General features: G+C 43.0%; 1 protein-coding gene across 2 annotated transcripts in view; it reads left to right on the top strand.

The window, feature by feature from the left end:
• The window catches only part of AK8 (adenylate kinase 8), a 63,476-nt gene extending 36,924 nt beyond the window's left edge, over window positions 1–26,552 (top strand). For both annotated transcript variants that reach the window (XM_052669448.1, XM_052669447.1), the window contains exons 11-13: window positions 1,199–1,340; window positions 23,873–23,953; window positions 25,966–26,552. In XM_052669448.1, the coding sequence (XP_052525408.1) occupies window positions 1,199–1,340; window positions 23,873–23,953; window positions 25,966–26,215 (473 nt within the window). In that variant the 3' untranslated portion in view covers window positions 26,216–26,552. The remainder of the gene's footprint in view (window positions 1–1,198; window positions 1,341–23,872; window positions 23,954–25,965) is intronic.

Genomic DNA, 26,552 nt, shown 5'->3' with positions numbered 1-26,552 from the left:
CAGGGAGCAAATGGATTCTATTACTGCAGTTCAAACCCAGCTTGTATCCAGGGTGTAAACGTGCACTGACAATAATAATATGCTCCTCTAAACACAGGCACGCTGCTGTCAGTCAGTCCTAAAGCAAATTGCATTGTCAGAAATCTGACACACACCCTACTGCAAAAACCTGTTGTATTTCTGTATGCAGATGTGATGGCAGGGCGAGTATCAGAACATCAGCATCCCACCATGTGGATTTATGTCGCGTTTTTTATTGCTTGCTTCCAGTAGAGGCAACAGTGTATTAAACACAGAGCACAAATGAAGAGGAGAGACTCTCACTGCTTCTTGCAGATCACTTTGGCTGCTTTGTGGGATGCAGCTGGAGGTGGTTTTGCTGCCCTTTCTTTGCATTATTTGACAAGAATTCCAACACAGTTCAAGGCCTCTGGAAAATTAAGTCGTTGGTATTGAAGCTGGTTACTGAATTCTCCAGTTTGTTTAAAAATGGTAAAAATATTTACAGTACAAATATTTTACTTTATGGGGTCTGTTATGCAGGATACCTCCTGTGTATGATTACCTAGAATTTAAAAGGCTACATGGTGATTGTAAGCCCAGCCAAGCTCTTGCAGGTATTACTCTATGCCTAAAAGATAAATAATAACAGAGGAAAGAAAACTTCTATCTCTAAAATTGGAGTCATCAGTGCTGTAACCACAGTAGTTGACACACGTTTTGGAAGTGTATTTTTGGTTGTAAAAGCTTCAAGCCTTTGGGCAAAATGGAGAAGTAGCACATCCAGCCTGCTATTGCAGAACCATTATCATCTCCAAAGTTAAATACAGAATGCTGCAGACGTTTGTTTTTGCCCCTGATGTTAGGATCAGGTCATTATTTTTGCATTTTTATAAGATTATGTCACACACTTCATTGTGACATCATCCCAATATGAGAGAAAAAGGAGAAGGCAGAACTATCTAGGTGTCAGTTCTCACCAAACACTTGCTGTAATCCTATGGTTTCTTATGATCTGGGGGTTTCTGTGACAGCACAGTAGATGCGCGGGCTCGAAAAGATCCTGTCTCCAAAATCCATCATCTGTAAACACGTTTCTGTTTTTGTTGTTCCTTTTAACCAGAAGCAGTGCCATGCTTGCCTCTTTAATTGCAGACTCAGTGTACAAAAGAAATGTCATCTTTGTAATCCTTTGCAGTCCCAGACAACACGGTTATGAAGATCCTGGAGAGACGCCTGAATGCACCAGACTGCATGACCAAGGGCTGGGTGCTTCGTGGCTTCCCGAGGGACATAGAGCAGGCAGAGAGGCTGCAAAAAGCATGTATTATTCCAAACAGGTAAGATATATATTTAGCACATTACATACATTGCAAATAAGCCTGTGGAGATATACAGATCTTTGCTGACATTACATAGGCAGCTGCAACTCCTCTGTTTATTCCTTCCGTATCTAGAAAGGGGGTCTCATTCTAAAGAGCTGGAAATAGAGCATTGGCCTTACAAAGCCTTACGAATTAGAAATCAGATGGCTAAACTGTGGGAGAGAGGGGAGGTTGTTCTGCTCGTTTGTCTGAGTTGCTTTTAAAGGCACGCCATAAAACCATAAGAAATGGATTAAAGTTTGGATTATATCAGGAGGTGTATTTTTATTTGCAGCAGGAGGGGGATTGACATCCTCTTGCTTTAGCACTGGCATAATATCATGGAATATATTAGTACTGCAAGGACTCGTTATGAGAGTTTTGGGTTTTGTGAAATAATTAAAGACAACATGAGAATTATATTTTATTTGAGCCATAAAGCATTGTTCAGAAATGCAATAGAGGAGAAATGAGCATCAAAAGAGAACTTGTAATACAGGCAGATACAGAGGGGTTAGTCTTCACAGCTGGTCCAAAGGTGGTGAGCATTTGAAATGTTGGTAGACTTATCTATGCTGAGAAGCTTTTCCATTCTGCTCCAGGAGTTCCTGGTTCAGTCAGTGCAACTGGGTGACACGATGGCCATTCCCAAGGCACACAGTGGAAATATGTGGTCCTTGAGCTTCTAAAAACTTGTTTCTATCTAAGAACTAATGGTGGAAAAAGCGTTTAAGTTGGTGAGGGTATTCTTCCTGTGTCTTCTCTGTGGCTGCCTTTGTCGTGAAAGAAGTGGGGAAAGAATCTTGGTAGCAATGCTAGTGACAATTAAATAGCATTTCCCGTGGATTATTCTTCCTGTGCACTTAAAAAGTAGATCCGCAGTCTCTGAACGAGTGCCTGAGCACATGAGATCACTGTGAATGCTCCAGTGTGCGCAGGGTGCTCCTTCACAGGGCTGGGACCTCATCAAGTGAGAAAGAACAACTCGTTCTGAGATCTTCCATGTAGAAATTTGGCACTCATCCATTTCCTCAGCCTCCATTTTCTTTAAAGAGCAAGGCGCATTCAGATCTGAGTCAAGAATTTGGCCCTTACTGTTTTACACAGGGCTTGGAGTAGGGGACAAAAATAGGCATCATGCTACCTGATTGATTTTGGAGCTGTTATTTTCCATGCAGCTGAAGCAGTAGGTGTATGAGGGAGAGAGGGTGATTATAAACAAAAGGACATATTGCAGCATAGGATAGCAGGGCAGTAATTCAGTTGCAGTTGTGATGCTAGTTATAAAACACTATCTGCAGAGGTGGTGTTTCTGACATCAGGAGAAAACCCTGATAGAATTATAGCCCTGAAATCAATCTGGGAATAGGATGCAGAAATCTATAAATCAGACACGGAACAATCTGCAAAGTCTCATTTTTAGGAGGACTCTGTTGATGAAATTAGATTAAAATAAATTTACATATATATCAAGTTTATTATTAAAATCTAGTCACATCAGTAAACAAAATTATTTGTGAAAGAGTATGTTACTCTGTGTTTTGAACTCAAAGTAGACCTCTTTGGCTGATCAGAACACAGAGTTATTGTCTGGTTGTCAAGTCATAAATCTATTCCTTAGAGCTAATAAATGGTTAGTGTTCAAATACTATGTTTTATCTGACTCCCACCTCATAAAGCTGGTACACATAATACTAAATTATACAGCATGGAGCAGGATCAGTCTCCTGACTCCTCCATCTTATGGAAAGAAAAACAAACCCAGTAATTGATGGTAGAAAAGAAGGAAAATAAAGTTATTTGAAAACAAACAAAATGGGCCATAAAGTTTGTTAAAATGTAACAATAAAAAAAACTCATAGGGAGTCAGCCACTGCATCCAAAGAACTGCCCTGGAACAGAAAGGACAATAATTCATCTTCTACTGAATGAGGAAGGTGTGAGGTTTTGTTTAAATTAGAATTTGCAGTAGAGCAAAGGCTGGCTGATGGGCTGGTGCAGGAAGATCTCCTTTGCATCAGATAAAACTTGTCTACCAGAGAACTCCTCTTCCTGTACTCAGAGAAGAGCCTCGTTCTGCTTTCTGTGTTCTTCCCCACGAAGCAGTACTGCTTAAGTGGACAGGATCCTCATCGCATTGAACTGTGGCAGCCTTTAGGGCAAATGAGAAGCTGAATCCATTAGTGGTCTCACAGCTATCCAGCAAAAGAACAGCATTAACCACTTAGTGACTGCAGCAAGTGGGACTCCAAGCACAATTACTGGTTGCCACCTGAAGCTCAGAACTTCTAAGGCAAGAGGCTGAATGCAGTTCCTCATCCACATGACCACAAATAGGCATTTCAGCTTTGTTCATTGTTAATGCTTGAGCAATAGCAAGAGGAAACCCAAAGCACAGCGCTGGGCAGTTCTAATATTAAGAAAACTCTACTTAATGTTTTGCAAAATCCTTCTTGTCTCTTTCTGCTCCCTCCCAGTGTAGATAAAACACAGTTCAGCAGCAACAATCTCATCTGTTATTGTTCTCTAGTCATTAGCTTCAGCTCATTCATGACCAGCTGTCTGCTGGTTCCAGGCCACTTTGTGGCCACCAGCAGTTTACAGATGCCCTGAGCTAGAGGCTCATCTGATCAGCTACGTCTAACAACCCTTTTTTCTTGACTTTATAGCTTCTTCAACATGTTGTGCTTTGGACTTCAACCAAGTAGGAATGGGTTTCACTTGTTAATTTGGCATTATATGAAAATGCTTTGCTGGGGCTTTTTTGGGTTGTAAAAAGAAACAGTTGTAAGTATTTCCTGCGCATCCTCTCCTCACTCTCCTGTTTTAATCCTCTTGTATGTCCCAGTTCAGCCTAAGTTCCCATGTACAGGATCTTGACGTGTTTATGCTTTCCTTTTTTGGAAGTCATTTCACTTCTCTGATGGTGCTGATTCACTCCTCTCTTCTTGTAGTTCTTCCAGCTGTTCCTTTTCTGTGATGGGACAACCAGAACCACGTTCAGCTTTCAACACAGTGCTGTGTACTGGATATGTAGATCTAGGGGCACAAGTACATTTTTATTTTATCTCCATTAATAACCACTCATATTCCATTAGATGTTACTGTGATACATTTGTGAATAATATCTCATGTTTAGATTGTGGTACCTATACAGTGTCTCCTTCATTGAGAACATACTGGAAAATGACAAAGTGTAACCAATCTCAACTGAGTGTACAAACTCAGCAAGAAGGAGCCTGAGGACCCTTTAACTCAAGATCTCTGTAGTTAAAATGATAGCCTAGTTTGTGTTGGAGTTCTCCTCAAGATGATAAAAACAATCTTTCCATGTGTTCCAATGGGGGCCTCTGCTAAGGGTGTCCTGAGATTCCCATTTGCTCTGCTACACTACCTGCTTTGTTTTTCCATCTATTCTGAATCCAGGGCTGATTGTTTTACATCTCAGTATTGATTAATTATGTTACAGTAGTACCTACAGACTTCATTATTAGACAGATAACAATGTTGTCAGTTCCCATCTCATCTAATAAGCAGAAAATTCACCCAGCCATACACCATGCGGACAGACAAAGCTGGGGAGGGCTGCTGAACTTGAGGGATGATGTAGCAGTACAATGAAACAAGTGTGCAATATACTTCAAATACCCATTTTTCCAATACTAAAGGTTTTTCTTTCCCAGTGGAGAAAACAAACAGCAGTAGCTTCTGCAATACAAGTTTTCCAGTGCTGTTTTATCTGGTCTTCAAAAGGATGTGGCTGTATCTCCAATTATATGATCTTTTCACATAATAGATTTAAAGCTTCTTTTTCACCAGGCTACTAAGAACTTGTATCCAAACAGATTAGGGTAATGAAGTTCCCCATTTCTAACGTAGCATACGTGGATATGCTGAGAACAAAAGGAAAAAATCAGAATGGGGAAAAAAAAAAAGATTTTTTTAAACTATTTGGTCTTTACCTGGGGCTTTCATATTTCTGCAGCTGATCCCAGTGTGGATTAGGGATAATAAACAGCCTATTAATGGAGGCCTGAACTAGGAAATGGAGTTTGAATCAGCAGCAAAATTCAATGGCTGGTGAAGGTTAATAACTCCATTACTACCAGCTCTATTTTTGAGCCGTTTGAAGAGCTAGGTGTTAGCCTTATCTTACTCCTCATTAATTGAGCTAATAGAACCCCAGTGACCCTGCCGTGCTGCCATTATCTGAGAGTTTACCAGACATGGACTGGAATACTTATCGCTGAATATGTATTCCTCAGATTCATTTTTTATATCAGAAATATTTTTGTTAAAGACTGGCTGTCTTCTGGCTCTTTTTTTTTTATTTTTTAATTTCCTGCCTTCTGTAACAGCTACATATTTGGAAATTAAATGTAAATGACTTAATTAAAATCCTATCAAGCAACAAGCCAAGTCCCAAAATAGTTGCATCAAAAAAAAACATAGCAGTGATTGAATTATTCTGACATGGAAAATCTTACAGGGCGTTTTTAAAACTTTGGCCTAATTTAAATGATAGCTTCTGTGTATCTTTTCAGTTGTGATTTTAATTGATGGCATGCAAAAACCTTATGAGTAACAAAGAAGAAATGTTGTAACAATATCTTATTTTCCCCTCATTTTCAAGGGAAAAATACGGAAAGATTGTTTGTTAATTAAGGTACTAAATCAGTACACCACAATTTGCCTGCACCAGGGACAGAGAGAAACTGCATGCAAGTCCAAATGGCCTATGGCTTAATTTTAAAAGGAAGTAGTAAAAATAATGGGCAGATCAATTCCCCGTTTCAATCATTCTTGCTTTCTGTCTCTTCTGATTAGAAAGCAGCTCTCTCTTACCAGAGCTGTTTTCTGGTTGCTGGCTTGCTGACTGTTGTCTTCACTAATGCTAATTGCTTTCCTTTTTATTATCACTTCTCACATCAGTGCTCCCACCCCAGCTACTCTTGTCCTTCTCCTCTACATATTCAACACCAAACAGACTCGAGTGGCCTGGTAAGATCTGAAGAGGCAAGTCATTAGGAGCTGAGAGGGCAGGACAGTCACTTACCTTTCTTTTCCTGTTCCATCTCTATTACAAGAGTTGTCACTGAGCTCTTCATGATGGGCAGAAGCATAGCTATGCCATTAACCTTACGCACAACAACTGTGCATGGAAAGGCACTCTTTGCTCTGGCATCTGGGCTCCTTCCAGCAGTCACACCCTCAGGTTTCTTCACAGTGACAACTAATGCTCCAAGTTTAGTGCAAAAAGCAGCACACCCAGTCTTTGGCAAAACTGACAGAAGCATCTCCTCTGACACACGTCTGATGTTTGGTTGGTGGTGGAGAATCCTTATTCTCCTTTCTCCCTCTTCCTTAGCAGACTCTGTTATTTCTACCCTCATAAAACAGCAGTAATCTGAATAGATGTTATTGCTACTAAGGAATCCAGTAGATCGCTACAGAGGAGAAAAAAAAAATCAGTCATTACAGGAATAGGGTTGTGATGTCACTGCTGCAGCCTTTGCTGATCGTTGTGCCTGACCTGTAATGGTAGCATATCCTGCAGAGAGCCATTCCTGTCCCTCTTAAGCCAACAGCAGCAAAACATCAAATGCAGCTGTGAAAGCCTTCGCTGGACGTTCTGTGGGATGCTGCATTTGCTGTCACAAACATCACTTCTTCTTTCTTACTCTGCTCCAGCAAGAATAAGAGGTATATTTGGCTTCAGCTGTGGGAAGCAGGTATCAGTTTTACAGGTTTCCTCTTCCAGGCTCCTTCTGATGGTTGAAGTTGGTTTGGTGAAGTCCTGGGTCCAGCAATTAAGGAGATCTCTGATCTCAGCAAGCTTCCAAGTCTCCAGGAAGAGAAAGAAGAAAAACTTCTACTTCTAAGCCAAGGTTTTTTTATTATTATTTTTTAAGGACACAAAACCACACGCAGAATCCTTTCATTCTTTTTGCTGCAGAAAAGAAGTGATGTTTTCCTGCAGCAGCTACCTCTTGCAAATGAAGAGACATTAGGAAACCTGAAGATTCTCTACACTGATAAAATGTGTAGTCTGGGCTACTTTTCATGTCTTTGGCAATTGTAGCAAGTGTTAGACAAGACAAACCAAACCAGAAAAATCTCTGCATGGGAACAGATACAGTCGAACTGTGCAAGCACTGAGCTTAATATTAATGCTTTGGGTGCTTCTTCACAAAGTGACATGAAGTATCCATACTGCCAAGGCAATGCCAGTGCTCCTAGATCCTCCTTTAGCTTCCAAAATTAGATGCCTTTGATCAAGGTGACTTTGAATAGCTGACATTGGGTGGTAATCTCTAAAATCAGCAAAGACAGTGTGCAGGAGAAGATGGAGCTGCATGTGGCCATGCACCCTCAGTCACATTTTGTTGAGTGTGGTATTGATCTCACCAGGCTAAAACATGATGTGCAGTGTCAATTCTGTTTCTTCAGGGACTAAAGCACCCGTTTTTCAAAACTTTACCTTAATTTCCCCAGTAGTTCACACACAACAGAACCAATATGCAAATCTTATCTTAGGGGATGTAGCAGCTTTTGGTAAGGAAATTACTGGTTTCAAGAAGAGATTGGAACCAACAAGTTGGAGGAACTAAACTGAGGGAGGAAAGCTTCAACTATAAGGGTGCAACAGAATTTTAATGTGCACTGGAGAAAAGACCATATATTGATAAAACTGATGAGAGTTGTACGTGCCTGAGAGCTGTGGGTGGAGACGGTGTCTGAGAAAGCACAGGAGGAAGAGGAGGGCCTGCAGTGCTGTCAGGCATCTCAGATCATGGATCTCTTAGCATTGATTTACTTCAGTGGTGTGGTGGCAGAAGTTGGCTGAATATTATTCTGAATAAATGTGAAAATTTAGTTTATGAAAGTCCCTGTTTGCAGTCTGATTTTGCACAAGGTTACATTAGAAATGTTCCTTACCTTTCAACTCTGTGGTTACCAAAATTCGGGAATGCTGGAATAAAAACACAGGACAAGGCTTTGCCAGCTGCCCTCCTGTTTAGAAATCTCTCTGGGCCTGAGCCTCATCCCAGAGTAAGAAAGCTGTTACTCAGGTAGTGTGGCTGGCAGCATTGGGCCGTGCTGAAATCCACAGGCAGAACTGGCATTATGCTGCTTTTGCTTAGATTCTCCATGCTGAAGATGTGGGAAGACAAGTGCATCAGTCTGTAGCAAATGTAATACGGCTCGGGTGATTAAAACTGTCAAGTAATATTGCATATTGAATGGAGACTAGTTTGTCATTACCAGGAGGATTAGAAAGTGTAATCTTCATTAAAACATCAGTGGATTTACTGCTGTTTGCCTTGGAACAAGATATTTGCTCAGAATTTTCTAGTTAGTAAATTTAGCAAGCGCGGGGCAATTTGAGAGAGCAGAGCTGAGTGGTGTCAGAGCTGATCCTGCAGGAAAGGTGTTGGAACGACCCCGTAAGTCTGACAGATGCAGTGGATCTCATTCTGTTGGTCTGGATCGTGTGCAGTCACATAAATGTATTAATTGCCATCACTTAAATTGGCTTCCCTTGTCTCAGCTGTAAGTGGAGACGCAGTGTTTTTATGCTATGAAAGGATTATAATTTCTGTCTCTAAATGCATCTTGTTTACATATTTGTGTATCACTGAAGCCTGTCCTTTGTGAGGCCTGAAACACATTTTGGGTAAGGCTCTCATCTGTCCCACAGGGGCTTCTTTCTTCTCCTTTCCTAACAGATGCTGTATTTTTGAGCTCAGTAAGACCAGTATTGAAATTTGCACGTGTTCAGTATTTAAAAAAATGAAAGGTTGTGTGTTAAGGTTGTTTTGATCTGAATCCTGATAAATATCCCATTGATATGGACCGCCATGATCCAGAGAGCAATTTGTTCTTTTGGCATAGCTCTCAAAAGACAAAGAAATGGCAAATTAAAAAAAAAAAAAAAAAGTTGTTTGATTTAACCAGAAATGCTGCTAATTTTGTGAACGTAATTGAAACTGATTTTCTAGCCAAGTTTATATGAAGAATTCCACCTTGTGTAGTTGCAGTCAAATGAAAGGATTTGTATTGGCTGTGAATTTGCCCCAGAGCTGAAGAGAAGAGAAATAGAATAAGGAAATCACATGGCTTCTCAGCCCCGTGAGTCTTCTGGGCTTTTCATGTTGACATATTTTTCATGGCTGTGTTTCCAGTAGACCGCTGAACTGTCAGAGCTAAGTCATGGGTAAGGCAAAGTTGTTACGATTTCGTAACCCTAACCCTAACTGCCATGGATGAGAGTGCTTTGGTACAGCCAGAATAGGAGCAAGTCCTTGGCTTTCATCCCAAGGATTACAGGGCAAATCTAGGACTGGATTCAGAACTTAAGGTCTCATCTACGTCCTTCTTTGTATTTGCCTTACATAGGAAGTTCAATCATTACAGCTTCCAAGTTGTTCTGCCTGCAAGAAGCTGAGAGCAGCTCCCTCTGATTTATTAAGCCTCGTGTTTGAGTGCTAAGCGGAGGAAAGCTCAATATTCAAGCTGAAAGTTCGTTTTCAGTTCCTGCCTTGCCGAGAATTTCTGCAGCAGTTCCCAACCACGCCATCTTCCTTTCTCCCACCCCTACCTGACCCTGCCATAGATCTCAACGGTTGTTTTACCTTGTTGATGTTTTGTCTATATTTGCTTTAACCAGCTGCCCCTCTTTGCATGCAGCACTGGGACTCATCCCCTCTCTCCTATCAACAATAATTAGCCTTGTAAGACTAATGGAAGAAATCGTGTCTAATTACCCTGTTGAAGGCCCAATTATGTTATTAACATTTGTGGGCTATAAGCTAATGATGAGGAGAGCCGCTCATTTGCATAGCATTAAGTTAATTGAGCTGGAAGCTATGGGGTGGATAGCGGTGATGATAGCAGGATTCTGTTACAGAATGGATAATGATGACCAGAGCAGGACGATTCACCTGACAGGTTTATTAATTAACAGCTATCTGATTACCTAACAGAAATGGCAAGTGGCAGTCCTGAAAGAAGCAGCAGCATTTCTTTTTATTGAAAGATTCTGTATCGCTGTTGATGTTCTGGGATGATTTATGGTAATGGCAGTGTAAGCTCTTTCCTGGAAGCCTACCCAAAACTCGTTTGGGTCCAGCCCCACGCCGTTATGAAACTGCCCAGTGAATGTCCCATAGCTCTACATATGCCTAATTCCTACATCAAGTGGGGCTGTGCCAGTGAACTCGTACAGCTCTGAGAACAGTGTATTCTGGGAATCCTTAATGATGATACAGTCCTCGAGTTTTGGCTGCAGAAGAGCTGGATGGTTTGGTTTGGTAAAAGCTCTTGTTAGCCATGGTGTTAGAACAGGTTTCTCCCTGTTCTATCAGGGAGAAAATAACAGTAAACTTTGAGCTTTTCAGATTTCCCTGGTACAAACAAAGCACAAGCGGAGGTGAGCGCCCTTACCTTCAATTTATTTCTAGGTACAAAGAGTTGTGCAATGTTGGTGGGCCTTTTAAGAAACGGGATTTTTTTATTATTATTACTTAAAACTGTAATAAGTGTAAAAATGTCTTTTCCTTCCTGATGAGATGTCAGCTTGTCTTGTTAATTCCAAACACGTTGTAATTCACAACAGATTCAGACAGTCTTGTTTGAACTGCAGTATCCTTTAGATGAAGAAAACCCACTCTGTTTAAAAGTTGCCTGTATTAATGATTCCAAGGCAGAGCTGAGCTACTTGCTACACCGTTCTTCTTACTTACAAATCCTCACCTTGGTCCTGAAGGTACCCTCATGTCAAATACACCTTCCAGTCAACAAATGTTCTTAGATTTATTTTTTTTTCCTACTACTTCGAAGGGCCCATTATTAAATCATGTGAACTCCAGCCCTTAACTACTGGCTGGGACACCAGTTCATCCTGGAATGACCTCTGACCAGACTTGTTCCAGGCAGAAAGAGAATACTGCCAATTTTAACCTTCCAGAGAATGATCTTTTATCCAGATGGCACAATGATTAGGGTTTCAATAGTAAGGGATCTGTGAAGAGTAAAGACCTATGGTTAAAATGCCATCACCATTATTGTGCTGTCAGAGAACCTACATTCATACAGTTTCCCTTAGTTCTGGGACTGAAATTTGTTGGATACCAAGAAGTAGATAACGTTGCCTTCATCAGATGTGATAAGGAGCCCAAAAGCTTAGTTTAATAGATACTTAGAAACATTCACAAATCAGCACAGGCACATTTGGTCGTAAGGAGAAGAAAAGTAGAAAATCAAATATAAAGGACACGGTCTGGGAGAGCAGCTCCTGAGCTGCTACATCCAATCTGTTCCTACAGCCAGCAGCTGCCAGCAAGGAGAAAGTCCCACTGTTCACACTGACTGAGGGACAGTGACTCTGTGGCTGCAGAAACCTGTGTGACATGGAGCAAGTGAGGGTGAAATGTTTGTCCAGTGTTTACAAGGAGCATCTTCTCTCTCCTTGTAGCAATGGCACAGAGGCTGATCTCCACAATTGTGTTAAAATTACCTAAAAGGTTGCTCAGAAAACGTAGCGCAATAAACGAGTGTTGGAATTTAAACCCTATGTCCTCCTGCTCCTCATTATCTTTCTGTAATCACTAACCCGTACAGTCAGTGTTGGATAGAAATATCTTTACTGTACAAATTAGTTTTTCTGTAAGGCATTGTGCAGTTCACCACAGTGCCTTGCTGAATAAAATAGACAAACGCAGCATCAAGCCAAGATCCAATAGATGAGGAATTATGTATTTAATTCAGAGTTCTGTATGGAGTGCTCATAAAAGCTTGATCATGATGGAGGGGCCAATAAACATTTGGGAACATAAATATTTCTGTAGGAAATGGCTTTGTGAAACATTTAGTTGTTGAGTAATAAGAACAGAGAAAATCAGAGGAGCAGAAATCTCTAGGTACTAATCTGATGGGTTATATATGATACAATGATAATAACATTGAGAGAGATTTTTTTTTTTTACGGGACCAGTAGCAACAAATACATTGAGTCCTGCACTTTCTACTAACTCTTCATCTGTTTGATGCCCCACTTTCTATCTCTAAAAGTCAGCTTTCAGCCTAGGAAAGCAGTGGATGAGACAGAGGAGTGCTGAGCTACTGTGGACACGACCTGTAAGTTCTCTCTGAATCAACAGGAGTGGAATGCTTTGAGCAGACAGAGCAAAGCCTTGGAATCTCAGGCTCACCCAATCCCACCCAGCAGCTCTGCTGTTGGAACAAAGCCTCTGTCAGAGGGACCGAGAGGGATGTGGTAGCAGATCTGGTGGCAGCTTCTGCCAAGGGACAACCAGGAGCAAGCTGGGTGAGCTGGAGGCAGGTACTGGAGGTGCTCTGCTGGCAACTCACCTGCTGCTGGCACCTTTCAGCAGCAGAAGGTGATGGAGCTGGGGGAACAAATCTGATCACACAGCCCACGGATTGCAGATCGTGGTCAGGGATGGGCTGTGAGTGGATGTGCAACTGCCTGAGGATTTGGGGAAAATAATGCATGCAGCATCTCTGTCTTTTGGCTTTTTTGGAACATCCATTACTTGAGTGTTTAGGCATCGATCCAGATCGATGACACAAGGAAATGTTTTTAGAAAATCACACATTTTAGATTGTATGTTAAGTGATCAAATTGTAGAACAAACACTCTGGTGCCTTTGTCGGTTTGTAGGCTCAAAAAAAAGAGAACTGCTAAGAAAAATAAAACCAACATAGGAATGGCTAACCAGGCAAGAAGCGATGCTTTGGCTGCAAGGATTTTTGAGGGCTACAGAGAAAAATAGAATAAGATTAGGAAATGTTTGTCCAGCCCGGATGACAGATGTGTGAGAAGATGTTATCATTTGCTACTTCTCTTTTTTCCTCTGAAAACAGCAGCGGCAATGAGCTGGCAGGCACAGTGAAATGCAGTTAGCAAAAGTAATGGGAGTTGAAAGTTTGACCTTTTGTGATGGAAATTTGATATGAAAAAAGGGCCTTTTGATAATTTCTCTACCCAATCAGATATTGGAGATGTCTTGATCCTGTTTCCTCATTTGCATGCTGACTGATCTCATTTGAAAACCCAATCATTCAGAAATATTGGGACGTCAACAGAAATGTTACAAGCAAGGAGCCGTTTTATCTGAAAGGTCTGCAGGATGTCATCTCTTGTTTTTCACTCCAGTGGCCTGATCTCTTCTTCATCATCCCATGTTTTTATTGGCAGGATAAGTTGAACATATTGAAATGCAAATAGCCTTTTCCACATTGAACCAAAATAGAGGAGTTTTTTGCTGTATGATTGATTGTATCCGAGGTACTTCAAAAGCAACAAAGAAAATACTTTCTGCTTCCTTTCGTGACATTGCCAAGTTTTGACGTTTCCTGTCAGTAATCATGGGCAGAACATGGGCAGAAATCATGGGTTTCTGGGCCCCCATCTCACCTCTGTTTTTCCCCCTTGTAAGGCCCACGCTGATGCATTTCACTGTTTCTGGGACAAGGCTGTGAGGTCCTCCCATTTCTCACCATCGACTCACACACAGATGCTGTCCTCAATGTATTTAATAGACCTTCTGAAATTGTAGAGCTATATTATAGCTCTACATATATATATACATATATATAGAGAGAGAGAGAGAGAGAGCAACAGTGGTATAATTCAAAGCCTATCAGTATTGCATACTGACTTTCAGCTGTGTTAACAGATCCCTGATGCTGGGCACTGCCCACTCGAGTGAGTTGAATCTCACAGAGAATTTAACCTTTTTATTTTCCAGAGCAGGCAATTCAGTTTTCATTTCACTCAACCACGTGGTGGGTTCATGGTATGTTCTTATATAGTGCAATTGGAATCACGTTCCATTATTTCAGAGAATGCCTATTCATGTCTCAAGCCAAAATTCTCTATTTGTTAAGCCAGAAGCGAAGAACAAATGAACAATGTATAGTAGTTTGAATAAAGAAAGTGATTGTCAAGGACTTTTTAGAGACATTCTGCTTTTTAGAAAAAAATAAATGCTCACTGACTGTAAGTCTCTTGCCTTGTGCTGGTGAACACCTGCACTGGACTGCAGAAGTACTCTGCTTTTGTGCTTTGGTGTGGCTTTTAGAACAGAATGATGCCAGCAGAAGTGAAGGGCAGAAATGGATGTTATTAGTTTAATGCTGTGGCACTTGGCTGGGAGATGGTTTGTCATTGGAATGCCAATGGAAGCTGGCACATTTTAAAGAGTAGCCCTGTGCACCAGCTCCTGGCTGTCCCTTCCTAACAAAACCTTTCTTAAAGTGGTGTTTTTGTAGAGTTTTGCTTGTGGCAGATTGGCACACATCCTTGGGTTCTTTGGAGCCCATAGGTTCAGAGAGGGGACTCGATGCCCTGTGCCGTAGTGTGGGGCATGTGATAGGGAGCAGCAATGCAGGAGTAGGGGACGGATGGACCAGATGATCAGCTTTACATTATGGGATGTTTTGAACTTTGTGTAGTTGGTATTCGTACAATGCTATGAAAGGTAAAGCTCTAAATTAGGAGGTTAGGAATTACCAGTCTGCCTCAGGTGGGTGACAATATGTCTGATTAGGGACGTGTAGAAGTTCAGTCTGCAGTTCTGGGCTGCAGAAATAGTACCCAAGTTAACCCAACTTGTTCTTTATTCAATAGGTGTCAAGGGCTGACCACAACGTAGTGCATCAGTTTGTGGTATCCATCTTCTCCCAGTTTCTCCAGCAGTAGATGTAGTTCTGGGTGCAGGCTGGGAGCTGATGAGGGAATGCACGTGTTGGTGACTGAGGACAGGAGCACCCCAACTGACTGATGGGCCTCTTCCATCAAACCCCTCGGCCTGTCAGCCAGCAGAGACGCTTTGTGGGATGGCAGCAGAGGTAAACCTCCTGTTCTTTGGGCAGGAAAGGTAAACCTCCCATTCTTTGGGCAGCAAACTGAAGCTGTTGGTATGAAGCTCAAGTGCAGCTCTGCATTAGACACCGAGTGTTTTCCCAGGTGGGAAAGCAGCCTCTTTCATCTCTCAGTATTCTGGAATATCGAAGCACATAAGTTAAAACATGATGTGTTATCCTCAATAACCGCAGCAATCAAACTCCTCCCTGCTGGATTCTTTTTTCATAATATATTTCTCTCGCCACCTATTTCTGTTGCTCCTCAGTGTTGAGAACAAAAATGCAGCTTAGTTTACCAATATTTTCTCTGCGGTGAAGTCAGCATAGAATATTAGTGTCCAAAAAGTTGTAAAACAAAAGACTATCATATGTTGCACCTTTTAATCATGTAATTGCTGAGTGACATTTAACTCTGCAGCTTTAAGTTTCCCCTTTGTCAGCCAGCCTTCTCCTCCTGCCCCTCTCATCCCCTCCTCTCGAGGCAGCCTGCTTTTGCAGAGTAGTGCTTTAACTACACTGAAGTTTGGCTGGGCTTCTACATATTACAGTAGCAACACGAAAGCAAACAATTGAAGTATTTGAGAACAATGAAATATGTATGGCTATCTGTGACAGCCCTATAAAGCAGAGCAATTAGCCGCGTAATCCGAGAAAGCCAAAGCGCCCGGCAGCCCACGGTTCCCTATTAGTTAAATGCTTTTTGTACGTCCTCTTCCCATCAAATCAACTAACACTTCCTTTAATTGGTTCATGAATTATACAGCTTGGCTGCATTATAATTTAATCACCAGTAAACATTCCTGGGGCCCGCTGTAAAGCGTATAGCGCTCATTAATTCCTTAATTTCAGCAGATGGAAGGGGAGATCGGATGAACGGTGGCAGTACAGAGCGCCTTGGGCAATGGAAGAAGGAAAAAAAGGTGGGGGGCCGTTTAGGTTTTTTAAGGGCTGTCAGAAACTCAATCTGTGAGCTGTCAGCAGCTTGGACCCGCTTCCCCCCGCCTTCCCCTGCCTTCACCCCACCTACCGCTGCAAGTGACTGACGGATTCATATGGAGCCTTGTCAACCCGTCTTTAAACATCAAGCCAGCGGGTAAACCAAGCCCAATGTAAATTAATTCTTGTCTTACGGGCCCCCCTTTCTCTGTCCCCATGAATATTTCATGGCGGGCAGCATAAATATTAATTCTAATAGCTCTGCACAGTGGTTATTATTTCTGTTTTATGACAAATATTCATAAAATATTCAGGACCCTTTTTTAGAACATTTACACACTTGATTGTGAAATTTTCCAGCTTCCTGGGGACACAGTAAACATATTGGGGTTCTCTTGATGGACTTTTTTCTCTCTTAATTAATACTACGCCGCATTAATATTTAATCGGATTTAGTTTTCTTTTCCCCAGAAGTGAACCCTATTACATTTGAGGATTTATTTGACAGTATTTAAACAGGGAATTTTTATTCCCTATTATGAAATTGGTTTCCTTTGACACACATATAAAATGACACATAATAATCCATTCTTTTATTCCCTCCCCTCGCCCCCACATCGTACACTTTTTGGTGTCGGTTCTTTCATTTATCTCTTCGACCAAATATCCTGCCAGCAACAGAAGTTTGTGTTTAAATGGTGGAGTGGGGGGACTCCGATGTAGCTTCTTATGAGAACGCTTAAGATTAAACATCATTTGCTATCAATTTGATTCTGTTTATTTAAAAGGAAGAAAAGTGTCAGGAAGAAGATTATAAGGAGGAAAAGTGCTTTTTAGAGGCAGTTGGTAGCAGAGAAAAGCAGCAGACAGGCAGTGAAGGCATCGCTTCTGATACGAGTTTCCAAGTGCTTAACCCTGGAGTTAAGATTTGCTCAGCAGAATGTAATTAATGCAGGGAGGGCTGCAGGCATCTGAGGAAACGGGACTGTGCTGGGGGGAGTGGATTCAGGCTCCCAACCGTGGGCCTCCGGGGCTGCAGAGGCTTTCGATTCTGGGAGATGGATCTGACTAACCTTATGGATGGGGGGAATCGTGGCAGCCACGTTACTCCAAGGCAGTGCTGGCTGCCATCTTATTGTGTGATTCATAAAGCACCGCTGGAATGAACTCCAGGCGGAATGCAAAGATGCTCAAATAACAGCTGAGAGTAAGGAGGAGGCAAAGAATGAAAATGAAGGGAGAAACGTAAAGCAGGTTTGAATGGAGCAAGCCACATAGTGCATACAGAAAGAGTTAATGTTGCTTTCTGAATTGAAGCTTTAAAACCCCATGGAAGCCCCTAGTATGAAAGCATTTGCTCTGTACATGTGTGTTTTTCACTGTGCTTATATAGCACTTACACTGCCTGCAGCTCGTCTTGCGTGAGACGGCTCTGGGTGCACATCTGTGTGATGCCAGAGCAGCGTCTCTGCTTTCTCCCAGCTGAAGCCCCAGCCCGTGGTTCTGCCTCGCAAGGCTGTGCCCAATCCTGTGGGGTGAGCCATGTGGCACCTGCAGAGACACCGTGATGGCTGGAGGGCGAGCTGCCCAGAGACCCCATCCCTGCTGAACACATCTAACTGCTGGGTGGAGAGCACCTCATGGGGTCATTGCTTCATACTGCCCACTAAGAGAACATCTGCAGCTCTGAAGGATGATGTTCGTCTCGCTCCCCTGGCCTGAAGCCACGTCTTGGGAATTGTGGCCCACTTAGCTGCCTTTCAGAGTTATCCTACAGAAATGCATCCATTTGAAAAGGAAGATCCGATGTCTGGAAAGAGCTTGTTGTCAAGTGAGTCATTGTAGGAGCTCTACGTTGGGCTGATTAACCTGTGCTTTAGTCTTTATGCAATGTTTTTTCCCTCGTGGTCCAAACCTAGAGGGTGAAATTACTTCTCAAAATAGAACTAAGCATTCTTCATCAGAAGAGATCCTAGAACTTGAAAGACATTGCTGAATAAAACCTCCCAATACCTCCACCCATAAATAAGAGATACGGTTCATTTCATCCTCTGCAGAGAGATGCAAAAGCGGTATTTAGGATAGGAGGTAAACTAAGATCCACATTCAGTCAGTAGTTCAGCCTTAGAAGATCATTTGTAGTCTGGGTACCCATGGGCAGAATACCTGGCTGGTTGATAGCTACACTGAGAGGAAGCTGAACAAGACTGGGGAAGAGGTAGGTGGGATCTACATAACCAGTCTTTATGAGGTAGTTTGGAGATGGAGAATGTAATTACAGAATAGGGTGTGCACAGAGTCCTGTGCATGGGCTCTTGAGAGGTGGCTTAGCCAAGGTTTCAAGGGCACATTCTAAAGGGAAACTGCTTGATCCAAGCATGGTGTCTGGCTGGCTAAAACATCAATAAAGACAAGGTGACCAGGATTTTAACTGAGAGGAGTCACTTGGATTCAAATCTGAACCTCTTTTTCCCTCTCAGGTTGAACCCTAACTTCATCTGCCGTATTGTTGAGAAAGCTCAGTAGTGCTAAAAGCACTTTGCAGTGCAGATTTTACTTGTATCTTGACCAAGCCTGCTGCCTTACCCCTGCTTGGCTTGATCCAGAAGTTTGGGGTTTTTTTGTATTTTGGGAAGCTTTTAAACAAAAACAACTGTTGTCAGTTTTAACAGTGGGCCCATGGTTTATCCATGGTTCTTATCTCTCTGCCAGGCCAGTCCATAATACCTCCAGGGCTACTTCATCCTTTGGTGAGAGCTGTGTTATTCCCTCCTCCACCTGCTTTGGCTCCGTTTTATGAACCAGAGGGAGGATCTTGCATGGAGCCAATGATCACACAAGGATTCGACCTCTGGCAGCCCTTTAGGGAGCTGCTGCATCCATACACTTCAATAGCCTCATTTCTTTTCCAGCTTTATATCTCAAATACAAAAATTGAAGCTGTTGTGCTGCCAGAACGAAGTCCTCCAGGTGAGCTCCTTTTCATAGGGAATTATGTCATAGCATCAGACAATGTAGTGTTAATATCTTGATTGTCAAAGATGTATCACACCTTATCAAAGACTCCATTTTCTCGCCTTGAGCTTAGCATTTTCTATTTGTCTGCCTAAAAAAGAGCGTAGTTTTAGGGTCCTTCCCCCTCCTTCCTCTCTCTTTTGCTCTTTCTCCCACTCACTCTTTCCATTGCCTTTTGCTCCTGTTTAGCTGGGGCTTCTCTCAAAGTTCTGCCAGCAAAGTTAGAAGTAACTTTGAGATCACACAGGCATCTGATCTTCACATTCTATTTTTTTCCTTTTTTATTTAAAGAAAAGCAGACTGATGTGGTATGTTGTAAACTGCCAGGAGCACTTGCTAATTTAGTAGTTAATGACAGTCACAGAGAGTGTTTTTCTTGCCCCTGGAGAGGTTTTAGACACAGCTGGGGTAGATTTGCCACTATCAATTATGCACAATTTTAAACAAGAATTGGCCAGCAGGGGCCTCTTTTTTTGCAGAGTGCAGAGCGTGAAGAATGGGAGTATGGCAGCTGGTACCTGCCTACATGGGAGGAGATGTATAGGAGTCAAGAAAATAAGGGAAAGATTAATAGCTTACTATTTTTAAAGTTGCAGTTTCAACTCAAAAGTTTAAATGCTGCATTGGAAGTGGCCCAGTGCTGTGCTTTTGGTGTTTGTTGTTGTTGTTGCCTTTTCTTTTTTTAATTCAAGCGTCCCAACTTTCTTGCCAAGGCTGTTCTGGCCATAGCACAGCCACAGGTGAGGCAGCACTGCCTGTTTTTAAATGCCAGTTAGGGAGTCAAGATTCTGAGTTCAGTGTTCTCAGATATTGTGTCACGTTCTCTTTACATCCATAAATGTAAACGAGGTATGAATGCCATTAGATTTAGTGGTGCAGGTCGGATTTCACTGGCAGTAAGCTTACAAAAAGGGCTTGGCTTTGTGCTCCCCTCCACTGATGTCAATCCAGAGAAACTCCAGGTAACAGGAAATGCCAATGAGAATCTGGCCTAAGTAAATAGCTCAGGTCCTGAACAGTCAACATCTGCATCGTTCCTTCAGGTCAGCCTCGCAGAGCAGCTATGATGACGTTACAAGACCAAGACCTGTGGATGGCCGTGGTCTGACAAGCAGAGCTTTGCTTCTCATGGCTGTGAAGGCAGCTGGAAGGCAGTGGGGCCATCCTGGGAGGTGGCTGTCAGGACCTACCTGGGGAAGAGAAGCGTGCCCTCATCCCCAGCTCGATGGTGTCAGATGCAGGCACACAACACTTTTTTAGTTCTGTTTTAATGGCAACACATTTTCCTGTTGTACGTGCTTTGAGACTGTGACATTATATCCACAAAACAGGAAAACCACCGCCAAAAAAATTCTCCTGAGGACAACTCTCAGCTCTGTCAGTTGTTTATAACTTGGGTTAACCAGGTTGCCATCTGGAACAAATGCGTTGTTCAGGATTAGAAGAATGCTGCTGTGCAGATCAGAAACGCTTCCTTCTTATTTACTGCATGGCTGTGACATGTTTCTCCAAAAACCTCTGCCATCACCACCTTTACCTTCTCTGTTTGTGAAGGGAAGCCATCAGGATGCTGCAGTGGCAGTGCTGAAAAGCCAGAAGCGATTGGAACACCGTTATGGAATAGCAGATGGCTGGTAGGAAAACAGCATTATATTCCAGCTGTTGGAGGCCCCATGTGCTTCATCATCATCCAAAGGCAGATAGTTCTCATAACAGGGCCTTTGACTACGTGCGCAGTGATGGTGTCATCAACATTATTAATTTGTTGGACTTTAATGTCTCTAATGTATCTGAAAGCTGCAGTAGATTAGACAAGTAGAATCAGAGAATCGTGAGATGGTTTGTGTTGGAAGGCCCCTTAGCAATCACCACACACAGTGGGAATTAAGCAGGGTTTTGACATAAGATTTTTTCCCTTTGACATTTGTTCCTGGTTTTGTTATCTGTGTAAGCCAGCTGGTGGGACTGGACCCTCTCTCCTGGAACAGAGACCAAAGGAGAGAGGACAGAGCTTTGCTTACAAGTTGCTTTGTTCACTCCTGCACTTGGCAGCCGTGTGTCCACTCGGTAGGTTTGGGCTGAGTGTTCTACCAAGTTATATTCCACAGAACAGCCATCTGTACCTGGGTGCCGAGGGTTTGGGGCTGTCCCCAGGCAGGGAGCTGAGCTGTGGTTCAGCAGGGAGGATTCCTGGAAGGTCTGTGCCCAGCCCATCCCAGAGCAGACCTCGTGCTGCTGCTGATTGACGTTATTCACCTGTTGCAGAGCTGAACTAACAGCTTGCCAACTCTGAAAGAGAAGCTGTGCTAGATGCTAATCTAGCAGTATAATGTAGTATCCTTTGATATGAGGCTGTGTTTCCTTGCCTCCCTGTCTACCGATTCTGATGACATCTGTTTCATATTTCCCCTTGATAGAAGTTGTGACACATTACAACATACAAAGCCTGGCTGATTCCTAACGCGAGCTTTACGGAAGATGCATTGATGTGGGGGAGAAAAACAAAGCACTGTATGCAGAAGGGGCCAAGCTCTGAGCCCAGTGCTTGCCAGGAGCTGCTCCCATTACGGCTCTGAGCTCTGGGGTCGTGGATGCAGCCCTTTGTCTCAATGCAACAAAGGCATTACCTGGACAGCTTGAGGCTCGAGAAATACCAACCAGAAGGCCAATGCTCTGTAGAGCGCGTGTAAATAGGGCTCACTCATGTGGGTGACCTCCTGGGGCTGCGTAAGTGCGCAGTGCGTGTCTCCTTCAAAACAATCACAACACTTTCTAAATGGAAGCATTTAAAACGTCCCTGATAGCTCCATTGTTTTTTCCCTTTCTTTTCCTGCCTCGGAGTGACGTTACCCAGCCAGCCCTGGGGCTCCAGCTGTGTTGCACCTCTGGGGGCCGTGTGGTGCCTCCTTCTGCTGGGCCATGTCAGGAGTTTGTGCCGTGTGTCCCACGTGCACCCTGTTACCATGCGTTGGGGGAAGAAAGAAATCCGTATTAGCAGCAATGTCTGTTCTCTCCCACATCTTCCCCCGACACTTCTCTTTAATGGTGACACCAGCCTGGATAATAAGAAGCATCTTGTGTAGAAAAGAAGGGAATCTCAGACAAGGCTTTCAGAGTTCATTTTGTTGGCAGCTTTTTAAGTGGAGTTTTTTAGGCTCTTCTGTTTCAAACACCGTAATACTTCCTGAGTTGGTAACTATGAATTACGACAAGCTTTCTTGATACGCCAGGTTATAATCCTTTAGTGGTTTTGTTTATTTCAGAATATAATGGGAAGCCGTATCAATTATCATGACTGCATAGGTGTTGTTCCTCTCTACTAGAATATTCATCTCGAGATGCATCATCAGATGTTACCTGTTCTGACAATCACGTTTTTGTGCCATTGTTGGGCAACGGAAACAAAGAAAAACAAAATGTTCAGAGTGTATGGGATAAAAGAGTGTTGAAACTGTTGTTCTCTTCCTGTCTTTGGAACCTCCGAGATCTTGAATGTTTTATTCCTGGCTGTTGTTTTGTTACCGCGGTGTGAAAGGAAGTCATTATCTGTAAACATTTGAAAAGAGAGATGATTTTCATAACTTTAAATCCTACAAAGGATTCTAGTAATCTGCTCTGTGCACGCCGAGGCAAAGCTCAGCCTTTCATCTGGTTTGATCCCACCCAGGCAGTGTAAAATGTTCCTTTGGTGAATGTCTAAAGCGTGCCGCATCGCTGCGAGAGGCAGACAGCCGAAGTGGGAAGTGGGGCCTTGCAGGGAGCAGCAGAATAAGGTGCTTTATAAAGAAACACGTGTGTACAGCCTTCGGGCCTGTTCAGTTGGTAGAAGTTTATTTTCCTAAGTTTTCAAGGGAAGCTTTACTTCTTGTTTTGCTCTAAATTCACCATTAAATGTGACCTTTGTTCCGGCTCTTCCAATGACTGTGGGACTCCCCCAGGCTGGGGGCTCGCAGCACTCAGTCTCACTATGAGAATTCATTGGGAATTTTCTGCTGAAGTGTTTTTGGACCAGAATATAAAATTGACAGAACCATTGTGTGGAACCAACCTGGCAACGAGGGGTCACTGTGGGACGGGCACAACGGCACGGCTGGGCTCCATAGCAGTGTGTATTGAGTTCTGGTTGTGCATCCTTGATTCAGATCAGGGCTCTCATGTAAGGCAGGTGGAAGGAGCTGACCAGTCCCACCCCATGCTCTGTTCACAGCATGAAACCCACACTCCTCACACTGGGGGTCGGATGTTTTAGGGTGCTGAGCAACTGTGACTCGTACAGACTCAATGAGAATTGCAGACTTGGATCTTAAAACCAAGCATGAACCTTTTCTCTTAGCAGCAAGGCTTGTTGCCAGAGGGGTCATGCCTCTCTGTGCTGCTTTCTGTGCCCTGGCATGGGTGTATGCTGAGCTCTGACGCTGCACTGTGCTACTCACTGCTGCCTTTGAAATGCAATAACTGCTCTCCTAGCTTGGAGGCTCAACAAGATGGGAGAGGAACCAGAGAAGAATCTGTGCATATACTACTGCCTTCTGATACACTGATGCATGATGGACATTTCCATGTCTGTATGTCCCGTTCCATTAGGATAAGGATTAACTCCTCTCTGAAGATTGCCAGTGCTGTTCTCGGGATGTTAATGCTCTTACTCATTATGTTCTCCATAGGGTATTTTTCTTCAATCTTCCCTACGAATCCATCATTGAACGACTGTCTCAGCGGAGGATTGATCCAGTCACAGGGGAAAGGTTAGCACTAATATCTCACGTTTAACTTTTTTTTTTTAAGACTGCCAGCAAGATGAAAGCAGCAAGTAGACTTCATAGAAATCTAAGGAACCTCAGGAATATTGTACTCATGCTCAGGGATTCCTTAAAAGAAAAGTTAAAATTTTCATAGCTACTCAAGTACCAACCCACCCATCTGTTCCTGTATGCTCCTCTCCGCAGAACAGGGCATTTTAAATTCCCAGAGACTGAAATGCACAGCAGCAAGTGGCTCCATTCTTAACATTTTAATGGCAACTAAATTGGTCGGTAAAAATAATGCTGAGGGAAGATGTCTGAAACCTAACCTAAATGCAGATGGTTTTCAGACATTCCCATGAGAATTCTGAAGGCTTTCCAGCTGGGGAAGATGGAAATCTTGCTGTGTTTTACTTCCCCTGCTGCTGTGATGGTTCTGCCTACCATGAGATATTAAAACATTTCCCGCTCAGTAGAGCAAACTTGTTTGAGACACAGAGTCGCTGTACAACGTGGTTCTCAGATGTGCTGGTTTGTCTCACGGATGCTCACATCGCCTCGTTTCATGGGGACATCAGGTTACTGCCTTCCCCACCCTGGTGTTGTGAGGGACCGCCCTACATCTCTGCTGGAAGTGGGGCTGCAACTCCAACTGTCGCTTGTGCTGTTTTATTACCTCCAGTGGATAACTCCCCACACTGGAGTTGTACAGCACTGTTTCACATTCTTAACGTGCAAATGCCTTCTGTTGAATCAAAGACAAACACGGAACCCTCGAAGATAAGGCCCTAAATACTGGGTTTGTGCCAAAGCCGTGCGATTATTCAGACATCTCACTCTAGGTGCAACATTAACTGGTGACAGCAGCAGTGATTTGCAGAAGTGTTCTCTTTGTTTTAGTAATAAGTGATGCAGTTGTTGAGAAGAAATGAACGGCACGGAGCAAATCATTCACACGTCTTTGCATTTCCTATCATTAGGATTAGCCTGTTTGGTATCTGCTCCAGTTAACACGTCTCCTTCTTCCAAAGTCTGGGTTTTATTCCTTACAAATTCATTGTGAATTGAATTGTTTTAGATGCTGTATCTAATCCTCATCATTATATTAAAGCTGCATCACTGGCTGAAATGCAGTGAGGAGGGCGGGTGGCCTTCAGCTGTATCCTAAATAATCCTCACGTGGAATGAATTTTGTTCCCACATCGTGGAACCAGCTGGAGCTGCAATGCAGTTCTGTGCAGAGGCTCTGCTTTCCTCCTTGTTGTTGCTTCTATCCCAATGGTTTCAGGAAAATTGGCTTTACTATAGAGGGATGCACTGTCTCTGTGACATCAGGAGCAAAGGGGGCAGGAGAGGATCAGTCAGAAGCAGAAATACTGTGGCAGAAAATTTAAATACGTGTTTGCAAAAGAGCTTTTAGCAATTGCTGGGAGCCTCTGGCAATACAGAATCATTGTCTGAATACCTTCTGGCATCAGCTGTGTGGGCAGGCTGGGCTGGACTCTGCTGATGGAAATCCTCTGCCTCTGTAAATCCACAGCTGCGAGTTCAGGAGAGCCAAATTTTAGCGTTTTGGAAATCAGAAGTAACTAAAATCTACCTCAGAGCGAATCAAGCTCTTTTTATTTCCAGCTACTATAAAAAGACACCAAGAATTACATTCTATCTTTCATCCTCCCAGAAGCAGGCATGGGAGAGCGGGGCCAGAACAGATCCAGAAGTGCTTCTTAATTTGCAGCATTGGGCACAGGGCAGGGGTTTATCTGCACCTTACGGGAAGCAGTGTTGCATTGCCTCCAACAAAGCAGACAGACACTGGCAGCAGTTTCTGCACCACTTCAAGGGAACCTCTTGGTTCTTGAGTATCTGAGAGCAGGAATGCTGGTTAACTTACCTTGAAGTTTCCAACCTAGACCAGAAAGGAACAGCGGTAGGAGAACCATGGAGTGAGTGAGGCGATGGCTGCTGTGTCCTCAAGCTGAGCTGAAGAGGTGACATTTGTGTCTTATCTGCAGATACCACACGACACTCAGACCAGCGCCCACTGCGAAGATCCAAGCCCGCCTCAAGCAGAACCCCAAGGACAAGGAGGAGAACATTGAGAAACGCGTGGACGCCTATCACAGGAACGTCAGGGATCTGCAGGAGTTTTATGAAGACGCCTTTGACGTCAATGCTGATCAAGATTCATATCCTATCTTTGAGTTTATAGAAAGCTGTATCATTAAGCCCCTTCCGTGCAAAAAATTAAATGCTTCTAATTAATTAAGGTTGATTTCTTGGATAGTTGGTTTCAATTTTTCCTTGCAGTGCTTGCAATCCAGTCACTGATGTGGCACATTCACAGGGGAACAGGAATTCAACCAAGCAGTGTTAGATTCAGAGCTCACCAAGGTGAAGACAGAATAAGAGATTGTGCTTTTAGGGATTTTTGTTTTGCTTTTGTTTTGTGATCCAAATTATGAAGGGTGGCAGCTAAGGAAGCTCCTGTGTTTGATTCAGATGTCCTTTCCTGACTCTGCAATGGAGCAATTAGCAGTTTTATGTTAACCATGTCATATCCATACATAACTTACAATATTAAAGCTACTAGATGTTCTTT

Source organism: Tympanuchus pallidicinctus, unplaced genomic scaffold, assembly GCF_026119805.1.
Source record: "Tympanuchus pallidicinctus isolate F22 unplaced genomic scaffold, pur_lepc_1.0 scaffold8, whole genome shotgun sequence".
NCBI classification, from domain to species: domain Eukaryota; kingdom Metazoa; phylum Chordata; class Aves; order Galliformes; family Phasianidae; genus Tympanuchus; species Tympanuchus pallidicinctus.
The sequence above is the reverse complement of the archived record's forward strand: the minus strand, read 5'-3'. Positions and strand labels throughout refer to the sequence as shown.